The sequence below is a fragment of the Microcaecilia unicolor genome, chromosome 3, assembly GCF_901765095.1.
Source record: "Microcaecilia unicolor chromosome 3, aMicUni1.1, whole genome shotgun sequence".
Taxonomy (NCBI): domain Eukaryota; kingdom Metazoa; phylum Chordata; class Amphibia; order Gymnophiona; family Siphonopidae; genus Microcaecilia; species Microcaecilia unicolor.
The window spans coordinates 504,414,932-504,442,067 of NC_044033.1; the positions used below are offsets into that span (position 1 = coordinate 504,414,932).

The 27,136-nt window shown below is 41.1% G+C and overlaps 1 protein-coding gene across 2 annotated transcripts in view; it reads left to right on the top strand.

The window, feature by feature from the left end:
• The window catches only part of RNGTT (RNA guanylyltransferase and 5'-phosphatase), a 723,922-nt gene that overhangs the window by 333,515 nt on the left and 363,271 nt on the right, over nt 1–27,136 (top strand). For both annotated transcript variants that reach the window (XM_030199106.1, XM_030199105.1), the window contains exon 11: nt 8,833–8,997. In XM_030199106.1, coding sequence (XP_030054966.1) covers nt 8,833–8,997 — 165 coding nt within the window. The remainder of the gene's footprint in view (nt 1–8,832; nt 8,998–27,136) is intronic.

Sequence of the window (27,136 nt, forward strand, 5' to 3'; positions counted from 1 at the left end):
ACAAGTGCAAAGACATGCATGTAGGGAAGAGCAACAAAAAATGTAGTTATAGTAGTGCCCATTCACAGACAGAATCCTAAAAGATGCATAGATGAGAATGTGGGAGACCCCTCTCTCTGTATCAACTATTAATAATAAAGTCAACTTTATGTGTAGATCCAGAAGGCTCTGGGATTTGAAAAGCAACAGCATCCTCACCATTCCATGGTAGTCTAATCTCAAAAGAGCCAAAAGTTCCAAGAATCATTCCTCGGTGCCCACTTAAAGGGGGGTTTATACATTGGAATCTTTTGGAAAGAGATTGTTTCAGAATGTTATGCCGTTGTCCCACATAGCATCCTATCAGCTGCTCATGGGTATATACTTGTAGTGTGCAGTGTTGTGGAGTTTGTGGACACTCTTCCTGTGAATACGTTTGAGGAACTCTGCTTGTTAGTAGCTATAGGGAAGGAGTTTGGAAAATACATAGTCCGAGCAATTTATGATACCTTTGATAAGGCATGGACAGCTTTTGCTGTGGAGATTTCCACCCGCAGGCTCACCTTGCTGATATGCGATGCTGTTGAGAGAATCTTGTCAGAGAGAAAGTTCAGAAAGGTGCTACTCTTATCAAGCAGCATAGTGACAACCTTGCAGCCCTCTCCAGGCCCACTTCTGACTCAGCTCCCCCTCCAGGAGGTAATAGAGCAGAGAGCAATGGAGGTCCTATTGTGTTCATAGGCATAGGTAACCTCCGCTATCCCACTCCCCCAGTCTCAACAGGGTTCTCACTCTTGTCCCAGACATCAGAGGGCTCAAATATCCCCAACATGTGTCATATCCAAAACCAGGGATGGGATTTTGACAGTTCTACGAGAACACATCTTCAGTTTCCTTTGTCTAATTTTTTTTTCCAAACATATAGCCCCTTTTATTGCTAACAAATGGGTTCTCAAAATAGTCTAGATAGGATTTCTCTTGGCAGACCACCCTCCAGGTTGCCCATCAAGAGCATCAAGGTTAAGCTTTCAGCATCAGGACACATTTACAAAGGAACTCTTCCCTCTTAGAGGCCAGAGTAGTTGAGCCCATTCCACGACGGAAAGGAGGGCAGGGATTTTATTGCAATGTTTTCTGATCACCAAAAGACATGATGATACTACTCTATCCTAGACTTGAGGTCCTAGAGAAAACATCTCACAAAACAAAAGTTCAGGATGGTTCCTTTAGGTTCTCTTATTCCACTTTGTCAAGAAGAGTACATCCAGCCACAGGAAGTAACTGTGATTTGTTGTAGAAGAGCATCACTTCCAGAATGTATATTGACACTTGGCCTTGGCTCAAATTAAAAAAAAACCAACAACTCTTAACAGAAGTATACAAACAGGGCTGGGAAGTGGATCTGAATGGGCTTCATACTCTGGTCTGCGGTTTGCTCAGGAAACATTTCATCAGATAAACTTTCTAGTGCTAAGAGTTCTTTGGAATGCTCTAAGCAGTTAGTATATCTGGGTTTAAAAAAGGTTTTGGACAAGTTTCTGGAAGAAATGTCCATGGTCTGCTATTGAGATAGATATGGGGAAAGCCACTGCTTGTCCCTGGGAATCAGTAGCATGAATTTTGCTACTATTTGGGATTCTGTCAGGTATTTGTGACCTGAATTTGGCTACTGCTGGAAGCAGGATACTGGGCTATGGACCACTGGTCTGACCCAGTATGGCTATTCTTATGGTCAGAGAGAGGTTGTCCAACAAAGGTCATCCTGGTTCAAACAGACAACCTGCTATTCATGCATTACAAAGAGTTAGTAATAGATTAAGGTGTCTAGAATATGAGCTTCAAGAACTAAGAAAAGAATGGATTCTTTATGTAAACATTTCATGCTTTACTTCTGACTGAAGCTGTGGATAATTGGCATTATTCTCTTGAATTGGCTTTAGAAAAAATTGACCCTTTAAAATTGATCAATTTTAAGCAGTCAATACACCATTCTTAGTATACTGCTCAACTTAGACAAGAAAAAACGATATTGGAGGAAATGTCCTGATGTGTATTTACAAAGCTATCAAAAGTTCATATTAGCTTTGAAAAAAAGCTTATTTGATGAAAAGATTTTAAAAGCTCCCTCAGAATCAAAAGAATTATTTGCTGTTGTTGAATCACTGTTATTCCTAGAGTTTTAGAACAGTCTATTCTTTGTTGTCAACAATGTGCTTACCATTTTCAACGAAACGCTAAGACTGCTGTCAATTCATTTTCAGGAAGCATTGAGCTAAAAACCTTTGACGCTACTGAAGTCTGGACAGCCTTTTTACCTACTAACTCCGCAGGGTGTTATAACATCAATTGAAACTCTGAGTAATTGCAGTAGTTCTCTTAACCCCTGTTCTACTTCAGTTCTGAAGGTCTTAAAATCTGATATAGATCCATCAGTGTCTATGATTATTAAGAAATCTCTTGAGGGAGGTTTTGAGACTGCTTTATTAAAGGTAGTGACTGTTAAAGTAGTATTTAAAAAGCCCTGTATGGATTCTAGCAAAGTTGAGAACAACCTATTTGACACATTTCAATTTGGTTTCAGGTCTAACCATAATACCAAAACATTGTTAATATCAATGCTTGATGAGATTCGGCTAGGTTTTGATAAGGGCAAAAAATGTTCTTTTCTTCTAGTGTCACTAGATGTAGCAGCTGCCTTTCTTACTGTGAATCGTGCTATACTAATTAATCATTTAAATTCTTTCACTGTCTCAGGTACAGTGTTTTCATGGTTTAAATCTTTCTGGACTAAGCATTAGTTTCAAACATATTCATTCAGATTTCAGACTGACTCAACACAAATTGCATCTCAATCCGAACAAATCCAAAACCATATTTTTCTAACATAAACTGAGTCCTACTCTATCCACACCAATTTCTCTTTCAAACATTCCTGTACACCAGGTAGATGTAATCTGTATCCTTGAAACACTTGTAGATTCCAACCTACCTTTTCTTCCACAAATCTCTTGGTCGTTAGACTCTCTTTTTACAAACTACAACTTATTCGTTCCATCCGTTCTCTGATTCTCCCGACGGCGCTGAACATACTGGTTCATTCACTGGTCATTTCCTAATTAGATTACTGTAATTCACTTTACAACAGCCTTCAGATCACATAAATATGATCACACAAATATGATCGTGTCACCCCATATCTTAAAGAAGCTGTTGGCTTCCTGTCACCCATCGTATCACTTATAAAGTCCTACTGTTTATTTTCAAAATTTTACATACTGGACAGCCCCTTTATCTCTTCTGCCACCTCATTCCTTACTGCCCAGCAAGAACACTCAGATCTGTACAACCCAGTCAATTAGTAGCACCCAGCCACCGAGAAAAACCCATGAGCACACTAGAAACATTATTTTTTACGTGCAAAGACACCAACTTTGGAACTGCCTCCCCATTTCTCTTCATCTACAGACCTCACTGGATAAATTTAAAACAGACCTCAAGACCCACTTTTTCAAAGATGCATACCATTAATGTCTATATTAATTTCCAGTGGTTTCCTGGTAAGATCTCGAAGATACTTGTGGCATTCCCTTTTGCTTTTCCCCACTTCTATCCTATCTTATTAGTGTAGTTCCACTCCCCTATCCTGAAGGTCATGTCTAAATCCCACTTTTCTACGTTCTTGTCTCTTTTACTATTTTAGATGGTAAGCTGCCCAGAAGTCTTTCCATGGGGCAGGATAGTAAATGAATAATAAACTTGAAGTTGCTGAAGGAAATACCAGGTCAGACTGGATAGTTTTAAGTTTGGTTGTACCACAGGGCTCTTCTTTATCCATTCTGTTGTTTAATTTGTTTATGTTTTGGCTGTGTAGGCTGTTAGCTAATTTGGGTATTAGTTATAGGTTGTATGCAGATGACCTTCAATTTTATTTTTCTGTGCTTGATTGAGGATGTATTACAATTGATGATTTATTCTAGTTAATAAAACTTTACACAAAAAGGGTTCAAGCTTGGGTGAATGCTAACTGCCCTTGAATGTGGCAAAAATGCAAATTCTCTGTTTGTCTCAATTTGACTTAATGTGACCACTCTCAACTTTTCATTGTGAAGATATAACAATTTCTTTTTTTAATTCAGTTAAAAGCTTAGGATTGGTTTTAGATTCATTTCTATCTTTCAAACAACAGAGTTCTGTTATGAAAACCTGTTTTTTTTTCTTAAAGATTAGATTAGTGATGAGACTTAAGAGTTGATTATATTAGACACTGGACAGCAAAGTTGTATGAAGGCTCTTTTGGGAATGGGGCACCCCCTTAGTAGATCTCTGTGCCTCTCAATTTAACAAGAAAGTACCTCAGTTTTGCTCCAGGATAGGGTCACATGACAATCTAACCTCAAACAACTTCCTCCTGCATTGGAGGGGGGGGGGGGGGAGAAGGTTTTTCTGTATGCATATCATAGATAAACATAGAAAACTGTAGGCAGTTAAAGACCATATGGCCTATCCAGTCTGGCCATCCATGCCATCTACTCTCCCTAATCCTATATACTTGTCCCAAACTCTATTGAATTCAGATACTGTTTTCGTCTCCACAACTTCCACTGTTCCACGAATTCACCACCCTTTTCGTGGAGAAGTATTTCCTCAGGTTACTTCTGAGTGTATTCCCTTTCACCTTCATCCTATGCCCCCTCATTCCAGAGCTTCCTTTCAATTGAGACAGACTCACCTCCTGTGAATTTATGCTGTATAGTTATTTAAATGGCTCTATCATATCTTCCTTCTCCTGCCTTTCTTCAAAAGTATATATATTGAGATCTTTAAGTCTGTACCTATTAGCTTTATGACAGACCACTGACCATTTTAGCAGCTGCCCTCTGGACTGACTCCATCTTGGTTATATATTTTTTAAGGTGCGGTCTCCAGAACTGTACACAGTATTCTAAATGAGGTCTCACCAGAGTCTTATACAGGGGCATCATCGCCTCCGTTTTCCTACTGGCCATTCCTCTCACTATGCACCCAAGCATCCTTCTAGCTTTCGTCATTGCCTTTTCTACCTGTTTGGTCACCTTAAGATCATCACATATGATCACATCTGAGTCCTGCTTCTCTTTTGTGCACAAAAGTTCTTTACCCCCTAAACTGTACTGTTCCCTCAGTTTTTGGAGCCCAAATGCATGACCCTACATTTTTTATCATTGAATTTTAGTTGCCAAATTCCAGATCATTCCTCTAGCTTTGCAAGTTCTTCCTCTTTTTATCTACATTGACTAATTCTTCTGTATGAAGGTTCAGAAATTAGAAGCCAATTTCACAGAACCAGTTTCACCAGTGTCACCAATAAGCTCAAGTAACATGTCAGGGTCTCATTTGTGGAAACACATAGTAAAAATTTTTTTAGGTATATTAAAAGCAGGAAGCCGGCAAAAGAATCGGTTGGACCGTTAGATGACCAAGGAGTAAAAGGGGCGATCAGAGAAGACAAAGCCATAGCGGAGAGATTAAATGAATTCTTTGCTTCGGTCTTCACCAAGCAAGATTTGGTTAGGATACTGGTGCCAGAAATGGTATTCAAAGCTGACAAGTCAGAGAAACTGAATGAAATCTCTATAAATCTACAGGATGTAATGGGGCAATTTGACAAATTGAAGAGTAGCAAATCTGGATCGGATGGTATTTGTCCCAGAGTACTGATAGAATTGAAAAATGAACTTGGGGAACTATTGTTAGTAATATGTAATTTATCTTTAAAATTGAGTGTGGTACCGGAAGATTAGAGGGTAGCCCATATAGTGCCAATATTTTAAAAAGGTTCCAGAGGGGATCAGGGAAATTATAGACCGATGAGCCTGACGTCCGTGCCGGGCAAAATGGCAGAGACTATTATAAAGAACAAAATTACAAGGCATATTCAAAAACATGGATTAATGAGACAAAGTCAACATGGATTTAGTGAAGGGAAATCTTGCCTCACCAATCTATTACATTTCTTTGAAGGGGTGAACAAACATGTGGATAAAGGTGAGCCTGTTGATATTGTGTATCTGGATTTTCAGAAGGCGTTTGACAAAGTACCTTATTTAAGACTCCAGAGGAAATTGGAGAGTCATGGATTGGCCACTGTTGCAAACAGGATACTGGGCTTGATGGACCTTTGGTCTGGCCCAGTGTGGCAGTACTTATGTGCTTATTCAGTTAATTTCTTTTGAAGTCTAGAACCATCACTTTTGAATGACCTCTCTCCACACTGGTCTGAATATTAAACCACACCATTTGGTGATCATTGGATGCCTGTCAAAATGGTAGAGACTATTATAAAGAACAAAATTACAGAGCATATTCAAAATCATGGATTAATGAGACAAAGAGGCACATTTTCAAAGCATTTAGCCTTCCAAAGTTCCATAGAAATCTGTGCAACTTTGGAAGGCTAAGTGCTTTGAAAATACGCCTCAAAGCCAACAAATCTTGTCTCACCAATCTATTACATTTCTTTGAAGGGGTGAACAAATGTGGATAAAGGTGAGCCGGTTGATATTGTGAATCTGGATTTTCAAAAGGCGTTTGATAAAGTTTTCAAAACACTTAAACTTACAAAGTTTCAAAATAACCTATGGAACTTTGTAAGTCTGAGTGCTTTGAAAATTAGCCCCATTGTATACCTGTAGTTATTTTTTTTCCATATAGATGCCACCTTGGTGTTGTTGAAATAGATTTAATCTGCCATTTTTTATCCAGTCCCTGGACCTTCTACAGTGCCTCACAGTTCAATTATGTTTTAACTCTTTCAATAATTGTAATGACTGGTTCAGACTTATCCATATTGGTTATTTACACTTCAAAAAAGTCTAATATTTTTTGTTACATTTGTACCCCGTGCTTTCCCACTCATGGCAGGCTCTCAAGACTGATAAAGCTAGACTTCCCTTTATTAAATCCATTTTGTTCCTCCCACATTCAGCTATGCCTGTCTATATACCTAGTAATTTTGTTTTTTTGAACATCTTTCACTGTTTTCTTTAACACTAACATGCTTCCTGGTCTGTAGCATGCTGGCTCACCCCTAGAGCTCTCTTTAAAAATGGGGTTTCATTGGCCACCCTCCCGTCTCCGTGTTCTGTGGCTGATTTTAGTGATACATTAGATTGCTAGTAACAACTCTGCAGTTTTATATTTCAGTTCTTTCAGAATCGTAGTGTGAATACCAGTGCTGGTGATGTCTTAACTTTTTAGCTTATTGGTATGGTCTATTATACTGTCTAATTTTACAGTGATTTGCAAGACTTCCTCTGAATCTTTAGCATGAAAGAGCAATTCTGGGTGATTATCTGTCCATTATCGTTCACAGTAAAGACTGAAGCAACACATTTATTTAGTTTTCTTGGTACGACCTTGTCTTTCCTCTAAGCTTCTTTAATCTCTTGAGAAATAGCCTAGTTTATTAGTTCAACAGGCTGAGAACCATGGACGTAAGAGTTCAAATACTATGGAAACTCCTTGTGACCTTGAGCAAATCATTTCACCCTCGGGTTCAAACTTAGAACCTGTTAAGTACATTAATTAGATAGTGTGCCTTAAAGCATATTCATATGTGCTAATTTGAGTGCACAGTAAATAGGGCCATTGAGAATAAAAAGACTCACATTACCACAGGTGCCAACATTTCACAATATTTTGGGGTGCCAAATACAATACAAATTACCACTTCCTGGATACAATGAAAAAGCTTGCTCACTGTTTGGGGTGCTTACTTAACTGCATTACATTGGTTAGCACACATTAGTAAATCCTCTGGGGGTAGGAAAATGTCTTCTCTACCTTAATGCAAATTACCTTGAACTACCAATAAAAAAGACATGAAATAAATGTAAGTAAATAATTGAATGGTGTAACTCAGTAGTTCCCAAACCTGATCCTGGAAGCACCTTGTGGATATCTTGAAAACCTGACTGGCTATGATGACTGCAGACCAGGTTTGGGAATCACTGGTATAGCTGACTTCTATAGCTTTTTTCAAATAGATTTGCACAGTAACTCCGTAGGCAATTGTGCTCATTATCATTCTCCTTTTTAGCAATGTTCAATCAGCTGGATCTAAAATTTGGACAATTAGTTGATTAAGTTATGGAACAGTTATTTTTTCACATGAGTGATGTGGAATTTGGATAGTTTGTTCCTTAAATAAATTAAGTAGTAATGTAAAAACTTTGTTATGTGCTTTACTTGGGTTCTCTTTGTCTAAATATAATATTTTATTAAAGATCAGAAAACATTCAGTGTGATATATGTGCAATAATAGGGGAAATTAGGAGGGGGAATTTTTTCACATCACTGTAGATTAACTTGGGGGCATGGAGGAGTCTGCTTTGTGCATCCAATTTTTCAGGATCTTTATAGAGTCAGTTTAGAATTCAAAAACTGTACAAGACTACAGAGTAGTGAGTTTTATATTTGATTTATCTTCCGGCTTTTAATCAAAATGCGGGTGTCTGTGCTTCATATCCAGAAAGTTCCTGACATTTTAATATGGATCACAGTATAAGTTAATGATCCCTACTTTTCAGATTCACTAAGGAGGTTTTTCAAGTTACATATATTTGATATACTACCCTTGAGAAACCTGTCAGAGAAGTTTTTATAGACCAGCCTTTAATAATAGTAGCTAGTAATAAGAACATACAATTTTTGATAGGAGAAAGTATAGTTCGGCAGAACTTGGGTGAGCCCTGGAACCCAGGACTACTCACCAGGTAAGCAACAAAGGCAAAGACACTCCGATCCTTGTTTATATGCATTTGTGAACAAAAATAGTTTGAATCTAATTGTCACCTATTTTATTTAACATGGCAGGGACAACCAGTTGGAGATTGTGATTTTAATATTCGACTATCGTGTATTGAAAAAGAGATTATATTTCCAAGGCATGAGAAAATGAAGAATGGACTTATTGACAAAGCACACGAGCCATTTAGTGTCCGAAACAAGCCATTTTTTGACATTTACATTGCAAGAAAGGTAAATTTTCAGATGTTTTTAATTGAATGCTGCTAATCTTTGCACAGTGTTCTTGAACTGGTATCTCTCTAAATGTGTAGGATAAGTTTTTGGTTCATTTCTTCAGAATGTTGCTTTCAAAATGAATTTCTTTAATATGTATTTTCAATTAAATAATATGGTTAAAGAAGCAAAAACCTTTACATGTATTTCTTGAATTCCATAGTGGAATTTTCATTTTATGATTTAAAAGCTGTAAGAATAATTCTTGTTCAAAAAAAATCTGCATTAGTGATTGAAATTCTAGTAGTGTTTTACATACCTGTCATCTTTTGGGGAGGTATTTCTGATAAGGTGTACAAAGCCACTCACTGTTGTGTTACTCTATTCTAATCTCTACAAGCTCAGAAAAGAATGACATTGAGAAATGCAGGATGACAAGATGTAACTTATTTGCACAATTAAAAAAAATGATTACATTGATGTAATTAATGGAATTGAGTACTTAGAGTGTCTGCATACACTAAGAAACCTCTTCTAAACAGCCATGGTACATAGTTCTTTTTGTGAGACTCTCGTTACTTGTGTCCATTTAACTAAACAGTTGTTGGGAACAGTATTCAGTTCTAGAGGCAAGGAAGAAGGCAGTCCAAAGGATGGCTACCTGAATGTTACATGTTTTGCGCACAACAAGAAGGAAGAGGAAGTTGGAGCGTTGGGAGGGATATGATAGAAACATTTAAGGTACAAGAAGTTGCGTTTTCTAAGAAGTAACTGAAAAACAATGGTAAAAAGCTGGTGGGAACATAGAGAAAATGTGAGGAAGAATTTCTTGAGTGAGAGGTGAATGCATAAAATTAGAGGAAGGTGGTAAAAGTCAGGGCAGAATTAAAGCACAGGAAAACTAGGCATATTCCTAGAGCCCAAAGGTTTGGGGGAGCCCTGTCAGATATGCCTTAACCTGGGCCTGAGTGGGCTCTGTACAGGAAACAGATGATGTCATCAGTTATGGCTGCTATGTTGGCCCATCAGTTATTTGCCTTCTCCTTCCACCAGGGTCATCTGGCTAGCATCCAAGCAGTCACAAACTGCTGCACATTGACGAGCCCCTGTCAACCCATGGAACTCTTCAACCTCTAAAGCAAAACCCACAACACCTGAAGGCTTAAGAAGCAGTCAGTAGCCATAGAGATGCTAGGAGTTTCAGAGGCTACGAAGCTTACTGGAGTCTGGAGGGAGGGGGGAGTGCGTACTGGGGACTTGGAGGAAAAGTAATTCTTAGTAAGGCCTAGTTATTCTTTGAACTGTCAAAGGTACAGTACATGCAGTGTACAAGCAACCTACTGTAATGTAATTATAATGCTTATTTTTATAGAGCTAATGGATGTACACTGCAGTTTACAGTGGAGATAAGTATTCAGGTACATTATGCCCCTGCACCACAGAGTTTACAATTTAGGTGGATACTTGAGGCCAGTGGTTCCTAAACCTGGTCCTGAAGGCACCCCAGCCAATCAGATTTTCAGGATATCCACAATGAATATTCATGAGTTGGATTTGCTTGCCTTGGAAGCAGTGCATGCAGATCTCTCTCATGAATATTCATTATGAATGTCCTAACCTGACTGATTGGGGTACCTCCAGGACCAGGTTTGGGAATTGCTGCCTGAGGCAATTCAAAACAGTGACTTGCCCAAGGTTACAAGGAGTGTCAGTGGCAGAAGCATGATTTAAACCTCAGCTTCCCTGGTTCTCAGCCCATTGCTTTACTTACTATGGTTGTAACCAAGACTCCCATCTTGTTTGGCTGCCTATGTGGTTGGCATGGTGGAGACTTGACAACCAATGTTTAAGCATGAGTGGCTGGGGCCCACACAGTTCTGGTCACCTTGTTGGGCAGGCTGGATAGATGGACCATGTGGGTCTTTATCTGCTGTCATTTACTGTGTTACTAGGAGAGTGCTTTCAAGAATTTGAGGGGAGTGGGGAGAGTGTTGTTGGGGTCTGGAGTGGGGAAAGGGATGTAGAGTGCTTGCTGTGGTCTGGGGATAAAATGAGAAGAGAATGTTTCCTGGGGTCTCAGAGGGAGGATGATGATGAGAGGGAAAAGTGTGCTTCCAGAGGCCTGAAAGTTTTTAAACCCCCCACGTTAATGTGACATAATTAGATGCAGAGGTTAATGTAAAAGGGTTCATGTTTGCATGGGTTTATTTGTATTGTGATAAATAGCCCGATGCACTTACTTGCTTTGAATCCACCAAAGGATTAATTCTAAGAGCATAAGAGGGAAATATTGGAAATAAAATAGGTTCTGCAGTGACATAGCTGGGAGGAAAAACTAGGTAAACTTGGTGGAGTAAAATAACCTTATTTGTTGGCAGCTTGTCTTTTACTGTGTAATGCTGAAAGCTAACTGTGTGTATTAAAGCAGAAGCATACTGTAAACAAAGAATAAAACCCTGCAAAGATTTAGTAAAGAAGCTTAGCTTCATGTTTTAGGCTACTTCATTTATTTGCTGTTCTAACTTTCAAAAATAACAGTAAACGGTGTACATATCAAAACAGTCAGATAAAGAAGTATCAAGGGGCAGGAGAAAGAGAAACTAGGGACGGTGGAATTGGGTACAGAAGATGATAGCCCTGTGCTCTGTGGCTAAGCTTACCTCATGACATACTTCCAAAAGGCTGACTGACTGAGGTAAGCAGCCTGGTTGAAATCTTTGTGCCAGGCAGTAATGCTATAGACAGGTAGTGCTGTTATTAAGAGAGATTTGGGGTTGTAGATTTTCAAAAATATTCCCATTCTTCTTTCAGAGCTCTGGACCCATTCTATCAGGACGTAGCAGTCTGTCAGCTCTTTAGGCTTATTGTTTATGGTAGCATCCTCCTTGACGGACAGATAACCTGTCTGCTATATTCCTGTGTAATTTGCTTCTAAGTAAAAGCTCTTCACAGTAACTGACAGTATGTTATTTTGATAGCAGTGATACTTCTTAGCAAATTTTCCATGTCCTGTTTTTTTTTTTGGGGGGGGGGGGGGGGGGGGGGGGGGGGGGGGGGGGGGGGGGGACTCTCCGTGTTTTAGTGTTTGCATATTGTTTTAGATCCCACAACATCTAATACACTTCTTTACACATAGCCCTACCTTATCTAGTCCTTATTGGCTCCCTAATCCCCAAGCTCCTTTTCAGTCTGTTCCTGTTTCCATCTAATCACTGTGCCCACTCTTCTAGCCATTTTCTGAATCCCTATTTTTCATCTTCAAGATCCTACCTAACCTCAGTCCTACAAGTCGTCTTTTTTTTTTTTTTTTTGGAGGGAGGCACTTTCCATATCTACTTCTCTCCTGTAGTGTTGTCCGTGGTGGTGATGGTGGGGAAGGACAGAAGACCTGCAACATTGCTTGCTCAGGCTGGCATTGGTACTGATAATCTGGGGTAGTAGAGGTATACAAAAACATGAATAGAAAGCTGGCTGCAGGCATGTTTGGAGGATGTTACTGACCCCACAAGGGTGTCCAGAATTTTGCACCTGTTATATTCACTGTTCTCTTCTGTTGAATCTGTTAAAAAGGGGGCAAATAACTTGTAATTATGCACTTAAAACTGAAGAAAAATGTCTTTTAACTTTGTACCTTGTAGAGATTGGCAATTTAAGGGATTTGTTGAGATGCAATTTGACCAGGGTGCAAAGTACCTAACCAGGGTAGTTTGCATGTATTGTCTGCTTGCAGCACTCAAGAACACAAATTGCTGTCTCTGATATAGTCTGCAGAGTCCTCATGGGTCATCTGTGGTTAGAGAAAAAAGAGTGATAGTTTTCCATGTGACGACACATCCTTCCCATTTTTATTCCAAAGATAGAAAAAGCTAACCTTTTTAATTCAGGTCCTTTAATTGGCATAACAATTATTACATGCATTGCCAAAGTAATACATAAAGGGCCTGAATTTATAACAGAGCGTTTATGTGAGAAGTCCAAAAGGGCCTGTTTTAAGCCTATTTATTTATTTATTAGGATTTATTTACCGCCTTTCTGAAGGAATTCGCTCAAGGCGGTGTACAGTAAGAATAAATCAATCATGAGCCATAGACAATTACAGCAGTAAAAATATTCAAATAATAACACAAAGTATGGCGTGGTACAGGGGCGTATCTGGACTCTGGCGGTAGGGGGGGCCAGAGCCAGAGGGAGGGGGCACATTTTAGCCCCCCCCCTGGCGCCACCGCCCCCCCCCCCCCCCCCGCCATTTCCGGACCCCCCCCCCCGCCACTGCCAGACCCCCCCTCGCCACCAATGACACTCTCCACCCCCTCCCGCCGCCGCCAACCCTCCCCCGCTGCTGTCACTTATCTTTGCTGGTGGGGGGACCCCAACCCCCCGCCAGCCGAGGTCCTCTCTTCCATGCAGGCTGCAAGTTGCAATGCTTCCTGTTCTTCTGAGTCTGACGTCCTGCACATACAAGGCGCAGGACGTCAGACTGAGTTCCAAATTCTGAGTCTGACGTCCTGCACGTTGTACGTGCAGGATGTCAGACTCAGAAGAACAGGAAGCGTTGAAACTTGCATCCTGCACGGAAGAGAGGACTTCGGCTGGCGGGGGCTTGGGGTCCCCCGCCAGCAAAGATCGGCGACGGGTTGGTGGTGGGCGTGCAGGAGGGAGGGGGAGGTGGAGAGGGTCGATGGTAGGGGGGTCCAGGGCGAAATCTGCGGGGGCCCAGGCCCCTGTGGCCCCACGCAGATACGCCCCTGGCGTGGTATACTACTTACAATGTCTACACAATACGTAATAGAACATTTTAATTGACAGTGAAGGGTATAAGCAATGATGGAACATACAGAATAGGTAAGAGAGTAAGAGGAGTTAGAAAATAAGGTAACTAATTTAAAGAACTGTGCACATGAGGTCAGAGAGATGGTTAAATATTATCCTAGCTAGGGTAGGAGTAGATAAACACGTCCTGCTGCAGTATGTGCAGCCCATGTCACTCCTTGTGTGTGAGGGTGAGACTAACAAGTTAGTTACTACTTCCATTAAAGGCCTGGTTGAAGAGCCAAGCTTTCACCTGCTTCCATCAAAATTGATACCACTTCACTATCCTATATAATAATTCTCACCTCCAACATTCTATGTATCTGCCTGCCTGTGTCCGTAACTTTCTTCACAGATGGGCTCCGAAGCCCTAGCTGATGTCACTAGACCCATTATGATGCGTCCTATATAATTCTCACCCCCAACATTTTATGCGTCTGCCTGCCTGTGTCCGTAACTTTCTTCACAGATGGGCTCCGAAGCCCCGAGGGTTGGCGGCGGGCAGGAAGGGGGGCTCGAGAGGGTTGTGACGGGGGGGGAGGGGGGGTCCAGGGTTCAGGAACTCTGGGGGGGGGGGGGTCGGGAAATCGGAGGAAGGGGGGGGTCTGCAAATCAGAGGCAGGGAAGTGGGGTCTGGAACTCGGAGACAGGGAGGGGGTCTGCAAATCGGAGGGAGGGAGGCAGGGAGGTGGGGTCTGGTACTCGGAGAGCGGGAGTGGTCTGGAACTCGGAGGTGGGGAAGGGGGAGGGAGGGGGTCTGGAATTCGGAGGGAGGGGGGTCTGGAATGTGGAGGAGGAGACGAGAGGGGAGGAGGGGGGGGAATGCACCACCTGTACAAAAACTAAAAAAAAAAAAAAAAAACGGGGGGTGGGGGACAACCCTGGAACTCGGAGGGAGGGAGAACGACGATCCTGGAACACGGAGGAAGGGGGGGACACTGGAACTGGGTGGGAGGGAGGGAGGGGCCCCAGGCGCACACACTCTCTCTCACAGACACACTCGCACCCAGTCTCACTCTCCCTGTCACACACACACACTCGCAGATTCACTCTCTCTCACACAGTCACTCTCACACACACTCTCTCAAACATACACACTCCGAGGAAAACCTTGTTAGCGCCCGTTTCAATTGTGTCAGAAACGGGCCTTTTTTACTAGTTAAACATATGTAAACCAGGTCTCACCTGGTTCTAGCTCTGGACCCGGGCCACAAAACAAGTACACAATCTTTCTCACTTTAAACCTCACAGTCTTTGCTTTCACATGGGCCAATCTTACCCCACACCTCCACTTATAGTCAGTGGTCCAGAATAGCGATCCAAAGGTTTGGAAGAGACTGTATCATTCAGGGTTCCACTCAGCTCTTCAGTCCTGGAACCACGCTGCACTCCGTAGCTTAACAAAAACTCAACTTTTATTTAACTTTTGCAACTGGCAAATAGTAACTTGAATTTATTTATTGCATTTGTATCCCACATTTTCCCACGTCTTTACAGGCTCAATGTGGCTTACAATACATCATGAATAATGGAAATGTGTTAGAAAATATACATTTAGTATTACAGTAGGATCGTGGGCAACATGATAATGAAGAAACATTATAGTAGTATAACAAGCAGATTTTGTAATACAGTTCTGAGTATATGTATAGGAGTTATATATGTTCACATTTGTTAATTTTTGTGGTATGCCTTGTTGAAGAGATGGGTCTTCAGCAGTTTGCAAAAGTTCGTTAATTCGTAAATCGTTTTTAGGTTGCGCGGCAATGCGTTCCATAGCTGTGTGCTCAAATAGGTAAAGTTTGATGCGTGCATTAGTTTGTATTTTAGACCTTTGCAGTTAGGGAAGTGCAGATTGAGGAATGTGCGGGATGATCTCTTGGCATTCCTGGGTGGTAAGTCTATCAGGTCTGACATGTAGGCAGGTGCATCTCCGTGAATGATTTTGTGGACTAGAGTGCATATTTTGAACGTGATGCGTTCTTTGAGTGGGAGCCAATGTAGTTTCTCGGTTTAGCGCTTTCATATTTTGTTTTACCGATTATGAGTCTAGCTGCTGTCCCATAGTTATTTGTATAATTCTTATATAATTAAGTTCAAACTTCTGTTCAGTGGGGAACGCCTGTACCATTGCACTTCCTGGGGGATATTTACATATAGACAAGTGCTCCTGTCCATGTCTATCCCAGAGACTTCACATCCTCAAAGGCTCACATCCTCACTGCTTTCCAGGTCCCGATCCCTTGTGGTCTGACCTCCCTGCAGAATGATCCTTTGCATTGACACCACTGTGATGCTAGGATGGGCACTTCCTGGCTCCACTCCCAGACTGGGTTTCTCTTCTACCCACACCTATAGAGTTCTCAGTACAGTTGCCATTTTGGTAAGCCACAACTCTCCTTTGCAACCATTGGTCTGTTTCTCTTAAAATGGGACTCCCCTTCTCCTCTTGGTCAATGGCAGGGAACTATCAAGTAGCTTAAACTTGCAGGTAACCAAGGACCCCCCCCCCCCCCCCCTCCCAGGGCAAACACTTTATCTTATCCTAACTCCTCCCTCCTTGTCATTCAGTCCAGGGACCCTTTTCTCCCTGCACTTTTTCTCTTCATTTTATTCCATAAACATTCCCATGGACTGGGCTTCTTCCCACCCACGGACCTCCCAGTCACTACCCTCAGTGACTCCTTCAAATGGACTTACTCTGTTCAGTAATCCTAATTTCACTGAGAATTACATGTTGTGAAGATGAGGCTTCTGCTCCCACTCTCTAGCAGGCCTCACTGGCCTGTGGCCTCCGAACAGGACTCCAAACAGTCTCTTCCCAGCATCCTGAGCAATCCAACCTTAAGCTCCTGGGCCCCTTTTTCACTCAGGGTGAGCTGGTTCTCAGTATGCAAATTGTATGCAGATTAGCATGTTATCCTTTCACGCTCAGGGTGACCTGGTTCTCCCGAGGCAAAATTAACCAGGTCTTACCAACAGCATATTCAGGCAATTCTTTATTCCAGCCCCTGGGCACTGTTCTTCTAGCTTAAATACTTTATACATTTACATATCTTCACACTGAGCCTCCCCACACCGATTCCTGGGCTCAGCATTAACCTCAATACTTTGGGGACTTCTAACACCAGGCTTTGCAGCCTGCTTCTCAGTACTGGGACACACAGCCCTACTTCTTCTTTGGACACCCAGTCCTGCCTTCCTTTAGACTCACAGTTCCTCTAAGTACTGAGGCTACACAGTCCAACACTAATGCTTTAGGGACTTCTTACCACAAGTCTCTAGGGTTTAGCCAGTTCTTTTCAGGGGGATTCTCTTTCTTCAGCTACCAGCTCTCTTCTCTTCCTTTCACCTCTCAGGTGGGGTATAAAGTGGTTAATTAGCTACACAGGACCCAGCCCATAACCTCCTACACCTGTGGACCTCCCAGGGCTCTCCCCGGTCCTAGCAACCTTCACCTATTCTCCTAGTGCCCTCTAGTGGCTTACCCCGGACATCATGGACATCTTTAGGGGAACAGCGCCATCTAGTGGCCTGCCCCGGCTAGGACAGCCTCTTATTTATCACAATGTATATTGTTATGTTACTTTAAATAAGTATGATGGACTATCATATAAGAGGCCACCGTTGCTTTGCTTCTATCACTTAGCTTCAATCCTCATCCAGTATAATCATCAGCCCATAAAATTATTGTGATCTTTCAATTGTGTTCTGTAAATATTCTTGAAAAAATCAAAAATTCAATCTTTTCAAGACAGAAAAACTTTATGAAAACTCATCATTCTTTTCATAAAAATCACTTACTCTGAGTTAATCTTCAGATATAATAATAGCTCCTCCGTGCTGCACCAGATTTTTCATATCAACACAAGTGCGTTTTTGAGTTAGGGTGTTCCACTGCAACGTGAAAGAAGACCATCAATGCAATATGAGGTGGTTATAATCACTCATCGTAAATCATCTCTAAAATGCATACATTATCACTCAAGTCATGTTTACTGTCCTGAAAGTATATCCAAGATGGTGCTCTACTTAAAAACCAAACCTTCAATCTTACTACCAATTAGTGCTGTTGAACGTTCCATCTTTACCTAGTAGAGTAGAGACAGTCATTCCACTATTTTATTTAAACTACCCGGCTGGACGGAATTGTGTGTATCCAGTATTGTTCTCTATAATTCAAACCCTCTTCACAATCTCCTGCACATCAGTGGCAGTACATGATCTTTTATTCTTCAACAGATATCTTTAATTTTGTGTGACTTTGCCATCCGTCATCAAGGGAGCTATTTGCACACCATTGCGGATACGACTTTTGTGTTAATTCAAATGCAGATGCATAATTCTTATAGTTCTCCCTTGATATACCTTATAGCGTACACTACAGATGAAGAATCACAATTAGTATTACAGCTTGCTGCAATCTCCATATTATGAATTTTCCATGACTATCCTTCAGTAGTATATGCACAGCAATTATAATGATTACAGCGCTAATGACCACGTACTAGCTGATTTTCCATCTTCAAATGTTTTTCAAGCATCACCACTTCCAAATTTTTTTCTCCTCTGATACACAATCATAGAAAACTCCTCAAAGGCCTGATGTCTTGATAGAATGGGTGACAAATAATTGGACCACATAATTTGATCCTGCATATAAAGGCGGATGCAAGTGAGTTATCCATGTCTTCCTTATTCCAATACTGTAATAGCTATTTTGCTTGCTTATAAACCTTCTTAAGCACCACTGAAGGACATCCCCCATTCAAAAATCTATTTGTTAAATCCTGTACTTTGTGTAAAATTCTCCAAAAACAAGCAAATATGTTTGTCTCAAATATTGACTGATAGGCAGACTTGTTTTTAAACAATAAGAATGATGACTTGAAAACCATGCCTATGTTCCTTTATAAAAGAGGCTTCCAGAATAAACCCCTCTACCTCATAAATGCCAACAGACGGGATCCACCCCAGGATATTGAGGGAGCTCAGAGAGGTTCTGGTGGGTCCTCTTAAAGATTTGTTTAATAAATCCTTGGAGACGGGAGAGGTTCCATGGGATTGGAGAACAGCGGATGTGGTCCCTCTTCACAAAAGTGGTGATGGAAGAAGCTGGAAACTACAGGCCGGTAAGCCTCACCGGTTATTGGAAAAGTAATGGAAGCGATGCTGTAGGAAAGGATAGTGAATTTCCTGGAAGCCAATAAGTTGCAAGATCCGAGACAACATGGTTTTACCAAAGGTAAGTCGTGTCAAACGAATCTCATTGAATTCTTTGATTGGGTGACCGGAGAATTGAATCAGGAACGTGCTATAGATGTAATCTACTTAGATTTCAGCAAAGCTTTTGACCCGGTTCTCCACAGGAGACTCTTGAACAAACTTGACAGGCTGAAGATAGGCCCCGACGTGGTGAACTGAATTAGGAACTGGTTGACGGACAGATGCCAGAAGGTGGTGGTAAATGGAATTTGCTCGGATGAGGGAAAGGTGAGTAGTGGAGTGCCTCAGGGATTGGTGCTGGGGCCGATTCTGTTCAATGTATTTGGGAGTGACATTGCCGAAGGGTTAGAAGGTAAAGTTTGCCTTTTTGCGGATGACACCAAGATTTGTAACAGAGTGGACACCCCGGAGGGAATGGAAAACATAAAAAAAGATCTGCAGAAGCTAGAAGAATGGTCTAATGTTTGGCAATTAAAATTCAATGCGAAGAAATGCAAAGTGATGCACTTAGGGAGTAGAAATCCACGGGAGACGTATGTGTTAGGAGGTGAGAGTCTGATATGTATAGACGGGGAGAGGGATCTTGGGGTGATAGAGGATCTGAAGGCGACGAAACAGTGTGACAAGGTGGTGGTCGTAGCCAGAAGGTTGCTAGGCTGTATAGAGAGAGGTGTGAGCAGCAGAAGAAAGGAGGTGTTAATGCCCCTGTACAGGTCGTTGGTGAGGCCCCACCTGGAGTATTGTGTTCAGTTTTGGAGGCCATATCTTGCTAAGGATGTAAAAAGAATTGAAGCGGTGCAAAGAAAAGGTACAAAAATGGTATGAGATTTGCGTTACATAAGGTATGAGGAGAGACTTGCTGACCTGAACATGTATACCCTGGAGGAAAGGAGAAACAGGGGTGATATGATACAGACATTCAAATATTTGAAAGGTATTAATCCGCAAACAAACCTGTTCTGGTGACGGGAAGGCGGTAGAACTAGAGGACGTGAAATGAGATTAAAGGGGGGCAGACTCAAGAAAAATGTCAGGAAGTATTTTTTTCACGGAGAGAGTGGTGGATACGTGGAATGCCCTCCTGCGGGAGGTGGTAGAGATGAAAACGGTAACAGAATTCAAAAATGCATGGAATAAACATAAAGGAATCCTGTTCGGAAGGAATGGATCCTCAGAAGCTTAGCGGAGATTGGGTGGTAGTACCGGTGGTTGGGAGGCGGGGCTAGTACTGGGCAGACTTTTACGGTCTGTGCCCTGAAAATGTTAGATACAAATCAAGGTCAGGTATGCATATAAAGTAGCGCATATGAGTTTATCTTGTTGGGCATACTGGTTGGACGGACCGTACAGGTCTTTTTCTGCCGTCACCTACTATGTTTACTATGTTATGTTTATAACTTGTCTTAAGAAAAACAAAAATCCTAGTGATAGTGAGTCAAGTCCATTGGACACCTGGTTAGAATTGTAGATAAGGGCCCCATTGCACAGCCTTTGGGGGCCTTAGGGGATAGTAAGTAGGATGGAGAGTTCAGTTGCAAACTGTGGCGTTTATCCCTAAGCCTGTGGACATCAGATGGTCACTGTGAACAGACTCCATTTTGATTCTAAAAAGTCAGTTTTGATATGAAAGAGAGCCAAAAGAGACTGCCTGTTTTGCTTACTTAACAAAATACAACCAGCTGCAGCCAGTTGCAAACAGAAATAGAACTGAAGTAGATGAAGAAGGAAAAAAAAAAAGGAAGACCAGGGCTCCTGCGAAACTGCTGGATTTTAACTTTTCAAGACTACAGAAATATTGGAGGTGTTTGCAGAAGTATCTGGCTACCAGACTCTCATGTACAGGTGGAGGCTGGAAGGGTAGAAAGACTGCCATGCAGAATGACATGAACCTGCAAAACATTCACTCGGAAGTTCTGTTGTATAAGACTGAGATTGTCTCAGGAATAGAAATGCACATTTAACTGTGTCTGGAAATTTGTAGCCCATCGACGACCATTAATGTCCAAATAGCCAAGGCTGTAAACACTGGGATTTCTTAGAAAACATTACAGGACAGGTAGGGAAAGATACAGGTAAAATGCTGGATCACTAACATATCTGAGAAATCTTTTAAAGGTTGCTTCCATTTTATCTACTTTCTAGGAGGATTTTTAATCTGTGAGTAATCCTGAAAGCAGGATTTCAAGCTCATAAATTTGCATGCATTAACTTCATTTTATGCAAATCTATCTTGTACATATTCATTGTGGATAGCACGAAAACTAGACTGATGGTGTGACCTGAGGACTGGGTTGAGAACCCCTACCCTAGATAATTCAGCCTATGCGTAATTGTATAAATTGATAAACACAGATAATTGCATAATTCCACATAATTTTAATGGTAGGCAACAGAGCCCAACTCTGACACCACCCAAAATTGCTGCCAACTTGGACTCTACAGTCCTGTTAGTGACAAAAGGCAGCCAATTAAATATAATAAAGTTAAATAGGAAGCAGAATCCCCAAACATAATTTAGAATGTATTTTTGTTCTTGAAATTGTAGATTTTCAATTGGGCCAATTTATTGCTGTGCTTGGTTTGAATTGTCTGTTGAAGACTAGGGAGCACACCATAAAGTTACTAACCATACAGTTAAAGCAAATTGAAGGTATATTTTATAATTAAGCCCTGGAATTTGTTGCAAGACAATGTAATAAAAATAGCATAGCTCAGTTTAAAGAAATTTTGAATGAATTCCAGGATGCAAAATCCATAAATCTTTATCAAGGTTAACTTGAAAAAATGCACTACAAGGGTGGAGCTTATTTTTCAAGTTTATAAAAATAATCTTCTCATCCCATAATTTTGTGTGTATACATGAAGAAACATTTCAGTCAAAACATCAGTTAAATTGTTGAACATTTACTGGTAGCTCAACAATACTGATTTTCTGAAGGAATCAAATAATTCCAGAATCAGGAAACAGTTGCCCTGCCAATCATTTGCTCTCCTGCTACCTTTGTAGAGAACCCTCATCCACACTCTTATCACCTCTTGCTTAGACTATTGCAACTTGCTTCTCACAGGTCTCCTACTTAGCCATCTCTCTCCTCTTCAATCTGTTCAAAATTCTGCCGCACGACTTATATTCCGCCAGTGTCGCTATGATCATATTAGCCCTCTCCTCAAGTCACGTCACTGGCTTCCTATCTGTTTCCGCATACAGTTCAAACTCCTCTTACTGACTTATAAGTGTATTCCCTCTGCAGCTTCTCAGTACCTCTCCACTCTCATCTCTCCCTACGTTCCTCACTGGATAAATCTCTCTTATCTGCACCCTTCTCCTCCACTGCTAACTCCAGACTCCGTTCCTTTTATCTTGCTGCACCACATGCCTGGAATAAACTTCCTGAGCCGGTACGTCAAGCTCCATCTCTGGCCGTCTTCAAATCTAAGCTAAACAGCCCACCTTTTTGATGGTGCTTTTAACTCCTAACCCTTATTCACTTGTTCAGAACCCTTATTTTATCATCCTCACTTTAATATTCCCTTATCTCTTGTTTGTCCTGTTTGTCCTAATTAGATTGTAAGCTCTGTCGAGCAGGGACTGTCTCTTCATGTTCAAGTGTACAGCACTGCGTACGTCTAGTAGCGCTATAGAAATGATAAGTAGTAGGTAGTATTCCACAGGCATTCTTGAATATGGGCACCAAATTAGGCTGTTAGTATTTTATAGACTACAGTGGACCAACAAATTGAACATGTAACTGCATCACATGTTATCCAGTACGCTTACATCATCAGTCATCAGCTGCTGCATTAACAGGTTGTACAAAATTTTGGCAGCAAGCAAGAATCCCAATAAGAGATCCACAAAACTGCCAAAATAAACTAGAACAAAATTTGAAGAGCGGCATTTGCTTAAGAAGAACACAAGATGGAATTCTGTAGCACAGCAAGCCAGAGAGCTTGATGATCCCTTTGACATAGCTCATTGCAACACTCTGAGCATGATGCCAGTTGCTGAAGACAAAGAGTTCTTGAAAAGCGCAGAAGAGGATCAATGGCTGGTATCAATGTACCATTAGCTGCAAAAGAGAAGCAGTTAGAAGATAGACAGGAGCAGAATCTTGTAAGACATCATCAAATGGAAGATTTCCAAAGAAGAGAAACAGAAACAGTGGATAAGTACATAAGTAATGCCACACTGGGAAAAGACCAAGGGTCCATCGAGCCCAGCATCCTGTCCACGACAGCGGCCAATCCAGGCCAAGGGCACCTGGCAAGCTTCCCAAACGTACAAACATTCTATACAATCAAGCCATTGTGACATCACTAATGAGGTTGGCTCTTATTGGTGGAATGAGCCACTATGACATCACAATAGGTTAAATCACTGCTCTATGTAATAAAAGTGAGCCAAGTAGAGGACATAAGTACATAAGTAATGCCACACTGGGAAAAGACCAAGGGTCCATCGAGCCCAGCATCCTGTCCACGACAGCGGCCAATCCAGGCCAAGGGCACCTGGCAAGCTTCCCAAACGTACAAACATTCTATACATGTTATTCCTGGAATTGTGGTACTGATATCATCAAGTAGTAGCTCTGACGTCATGCAGGCAATACAGTGGCCTTGTGACAAATGATGAGCCACAACTTCACTTCTCATTGCACTGGAAGGTTTATCCAGATAGCAAGAAACTGATATTGTCAAGACTATACAAATGTTGTTGCTTTTCTACAGCATTGCTGCATTATAGACTTGTATGTGGCAAAATGTTTGTCTGACTATGTTGCGTAGTTGATACAGAACTGATTCCTGAAACAAATTTGTGATTTTCGTCAACATTGAGATGATTGAGCTACCTCTAGATATTCAAATGAAAGGTTCGAACGTTTTGGCAAATATTTTCAGCTAAGGTGGAGCCGTTCTAGGGATAATACCTTGGAAAATCATCATGTTTATTTTTTCTGTTATTTAAGCTCCACCCTAATGCACTGCCTGTCTCTGGGGTAAGCAGCATGTAATTTTGCTGCTTTTTGTGATCCTGACAGATACTTGTGACCTGGATTGGCCACTGTTGGAAATAGAATACAGCGCTTGATGGACTTTTCCCCTGACCCAGTAGGATAGTTCTTATGCTCTTAAGTAGCACAGATGATCACTTTGTTTTATCTAGTCTGTCCAGTTATTCCTCCGCCACACTACTAAGAGTATATTCCAGCTTTCACTTGTAAAATACTACTCCTTGTTAAAGTTGAATTTTATTGTTTTTCTTATTATGTACTTTAACATGTTGAGTACATGAGCATATGATTCTCTATTTAGTGAAAGTATAAATGCTTGCACATTTGGCCTCCCAGGCCCTGTACCCAGTATTCAAATAGTACCGGATCAACCTAGGGCATTATTTTATTTATATAGTTATAAACTGAAGAAGAATAATGATCATATCATTAGTCATCCTGTAAATAATGGTTAGGACCCACTCTTATAGTTTGTCATTGTTGATTCTATACCGTACAAGTCCAGTTGATTGGAGGTGGTGGAAATGAAAATGGTAACGGAATTCAAACATGCGTGGGATAAACATAAAGGAATCCTGTTCAGAAGGAATGGATCCTCAGGAGCTTAGCCGAGATTGGGTGGCGGAGCCAGTGGTTGGGAGGCAGGGATAGTGCTGGGCAGACTTATACGGTCTGTGCCTGGGCTGGTGGTTGGGAGGCGGGGATAATGCTGGGCAGACTTATACAGTCTGCGCCAGAGCTGGTGGTGGGAGGCGGGGCTGGTGGTTGGGAGGCGGGGATAGTGCTGGGCAGACTTATACGCTCTGTGCCCTGAAGAGGACAGGTACAAATCAAGGTAGGGTATACAGAAAAAGCAGCACATATGAGTTTATCTTGTTGGGCAGACTGGATGGACTGTGCAGGTCTTTTTCTGCCGTCATCTACTATGTTACTATGAGGCATATTTTCAAAGCACTTAGCCTTCCAAAGTTCCATAGAAACCTATGGAACTTTGGAAGGCTAAGTGCTTTGAAAATATGCCTCTTTAAGTTACTTGTTCTACATAGCTTCAGAGGACCTAACAGTGCATGACAGATAGAGCTGGCCAGCCCCTGAGTTCTAGATTCTTCTAGTTCCATTCAACTTTCCACACACTCTTCAGACCATATAATTTGTATGGCTTTAGTTTGCTCAGGATATATTTTAAGTGCAGGCCCAGTGTTTCAAGATAACAGGAAGTATTTTATGCTGATTTTTTTTGTTTTTATCATTAAGGTTACCTCTTACTAGCAGACATCCAGTATCCTTTATGATGAATAATATGACTTACTTTGTTAAAATAAAGAGTAATATTCTGATTTTCAACGCATAGTTCAGTGTTTTTCTTACAGAGAGATTCACAGAATCCTTCAAGAGAGCTGAAAGAAACACAGCTTAATCATTTGTTCCTTGTCAGGTAGATATTGCAGTAGCAAATCATAGTTCTGTGTTAAGATGGCAATCTCTATGTTTTATAGATTGTGAAATCTACCAGTGTAGTTGATATAAGAAAACCGGGCTTTCTCTTTTAATCTAAGGTGTCAAAAGCCTTCATTTAATATTTATAACATTGTTTAAAAGATGTTTAATATCAACACTGGTGTGAGCTTTCATCAGCAAGATTGCTTATTGTTGATTCTTACAGGGTCTGTCAGGCTTATTAAAACAAATTTGAGAGTGTTGCTGCCCTAAAATTGCCTTAATATGTTTCTAGGTGGAACTTGTATGTTTAAACCTTGTGTTAGATATATAGAAAACACATTAAATTTGTGCAGATGGAATAAATGTTGGCTTTTAATGGTGATGTACTTTGGGTGGATCAGTGATTCAGAGTTTAATATATTTCATTTCACAGTAGAATACTGATGATAAAAACGTACATGGAATAATTTATTTTAGCTTAAGAGTCAAGAAGGTTAAAGCAAAACCTATGCCAACTGCTTTCTTTATCAAATTGTTCTTTGCTGATAGATTATCCCTTAAGAATGTCTCGCTGTTAGGAAGGGGAGCTTAAAATTTAACAGATAAGCATTGCGTATTGATGCTCTGACAGTCAAAATCAGTACAGCTTAAAAACAGTTGCCTATAGAAAACCATCAGAATTTGTATGTGGGGAACCAAGTAGATAGATAAGCATAACACTGTATGAAACTGCCTGTTTTCTTACCTGCTAGACCAGCCCAGTGTATAATTATGGTACAGCCAGAGACCCCCCCCCCCCACTGGAATGGTGGCGGGCCCAGTCATAGAGCTCAGGCTGTTACAGACCTTGGCCGAGTCAGAAATCTGATGGCTGGCATAACTGGGAGCTTACTGGAAAAGTATGGCCTAGTTTGTAGCCCGGATTGAGGCCTAAATAAGCTAAATTAGGAAAAGTTAAGTTAATAGATATGGAAACAAAATGGAGAATTTCAGCACAAAATGGAAGCCGTATCTGTTGCAGAGTGGAATTTTCTCTGTAATGTAAGTTAGAAAAACAAGTTGAGAAATGAGTGAGTCATGCCAGGTGCAAAGAAAATAGGGAACTAGCTGTCCAAGAGAGGAGGGAGACTTTCCTGTGAGCAGGATTGTGGTCAGCTATGGTGTGAGAAAGGAAAGGCGTAGCTGGATGCAGGGTCTTGCTTAAGATTTGTGGTCAAGCGAGCTAAAGACAAAACCATGTTAGCAAGATAGAAGCTACTCATTAGCATGAGCCAATCAGTGACAACCATGACATTAGCATAGATCCAATCAGGTATATCTACTGTCATATTATCCATATCCTGAGGGCACCTATAAAAATCAGGGTATTTCCTGGTTTAAGCTAGAGAGAAGGGTTGGCACTCTCTCTCTCTCCAAGGGAAACCAATGTGTCCAGTAGAATTGACAAATTACCTAATTGCTTTCCCTTGTAAAACCTCTAATTGGTAAGAGAAATTATAAAAGATTAGGAACTAATTAACACCTGTTTGCAGCTGGATTATTATATTCCTATAATTAATTGATTGTATGTGCCTGTTGTCAATCACTGATTTGACTTATACCTTGGCAAATAAACTCCTCATTCCAAATGATAATTTGTGGGCTTCACTTAATGATGAAAGGCTGTAAGT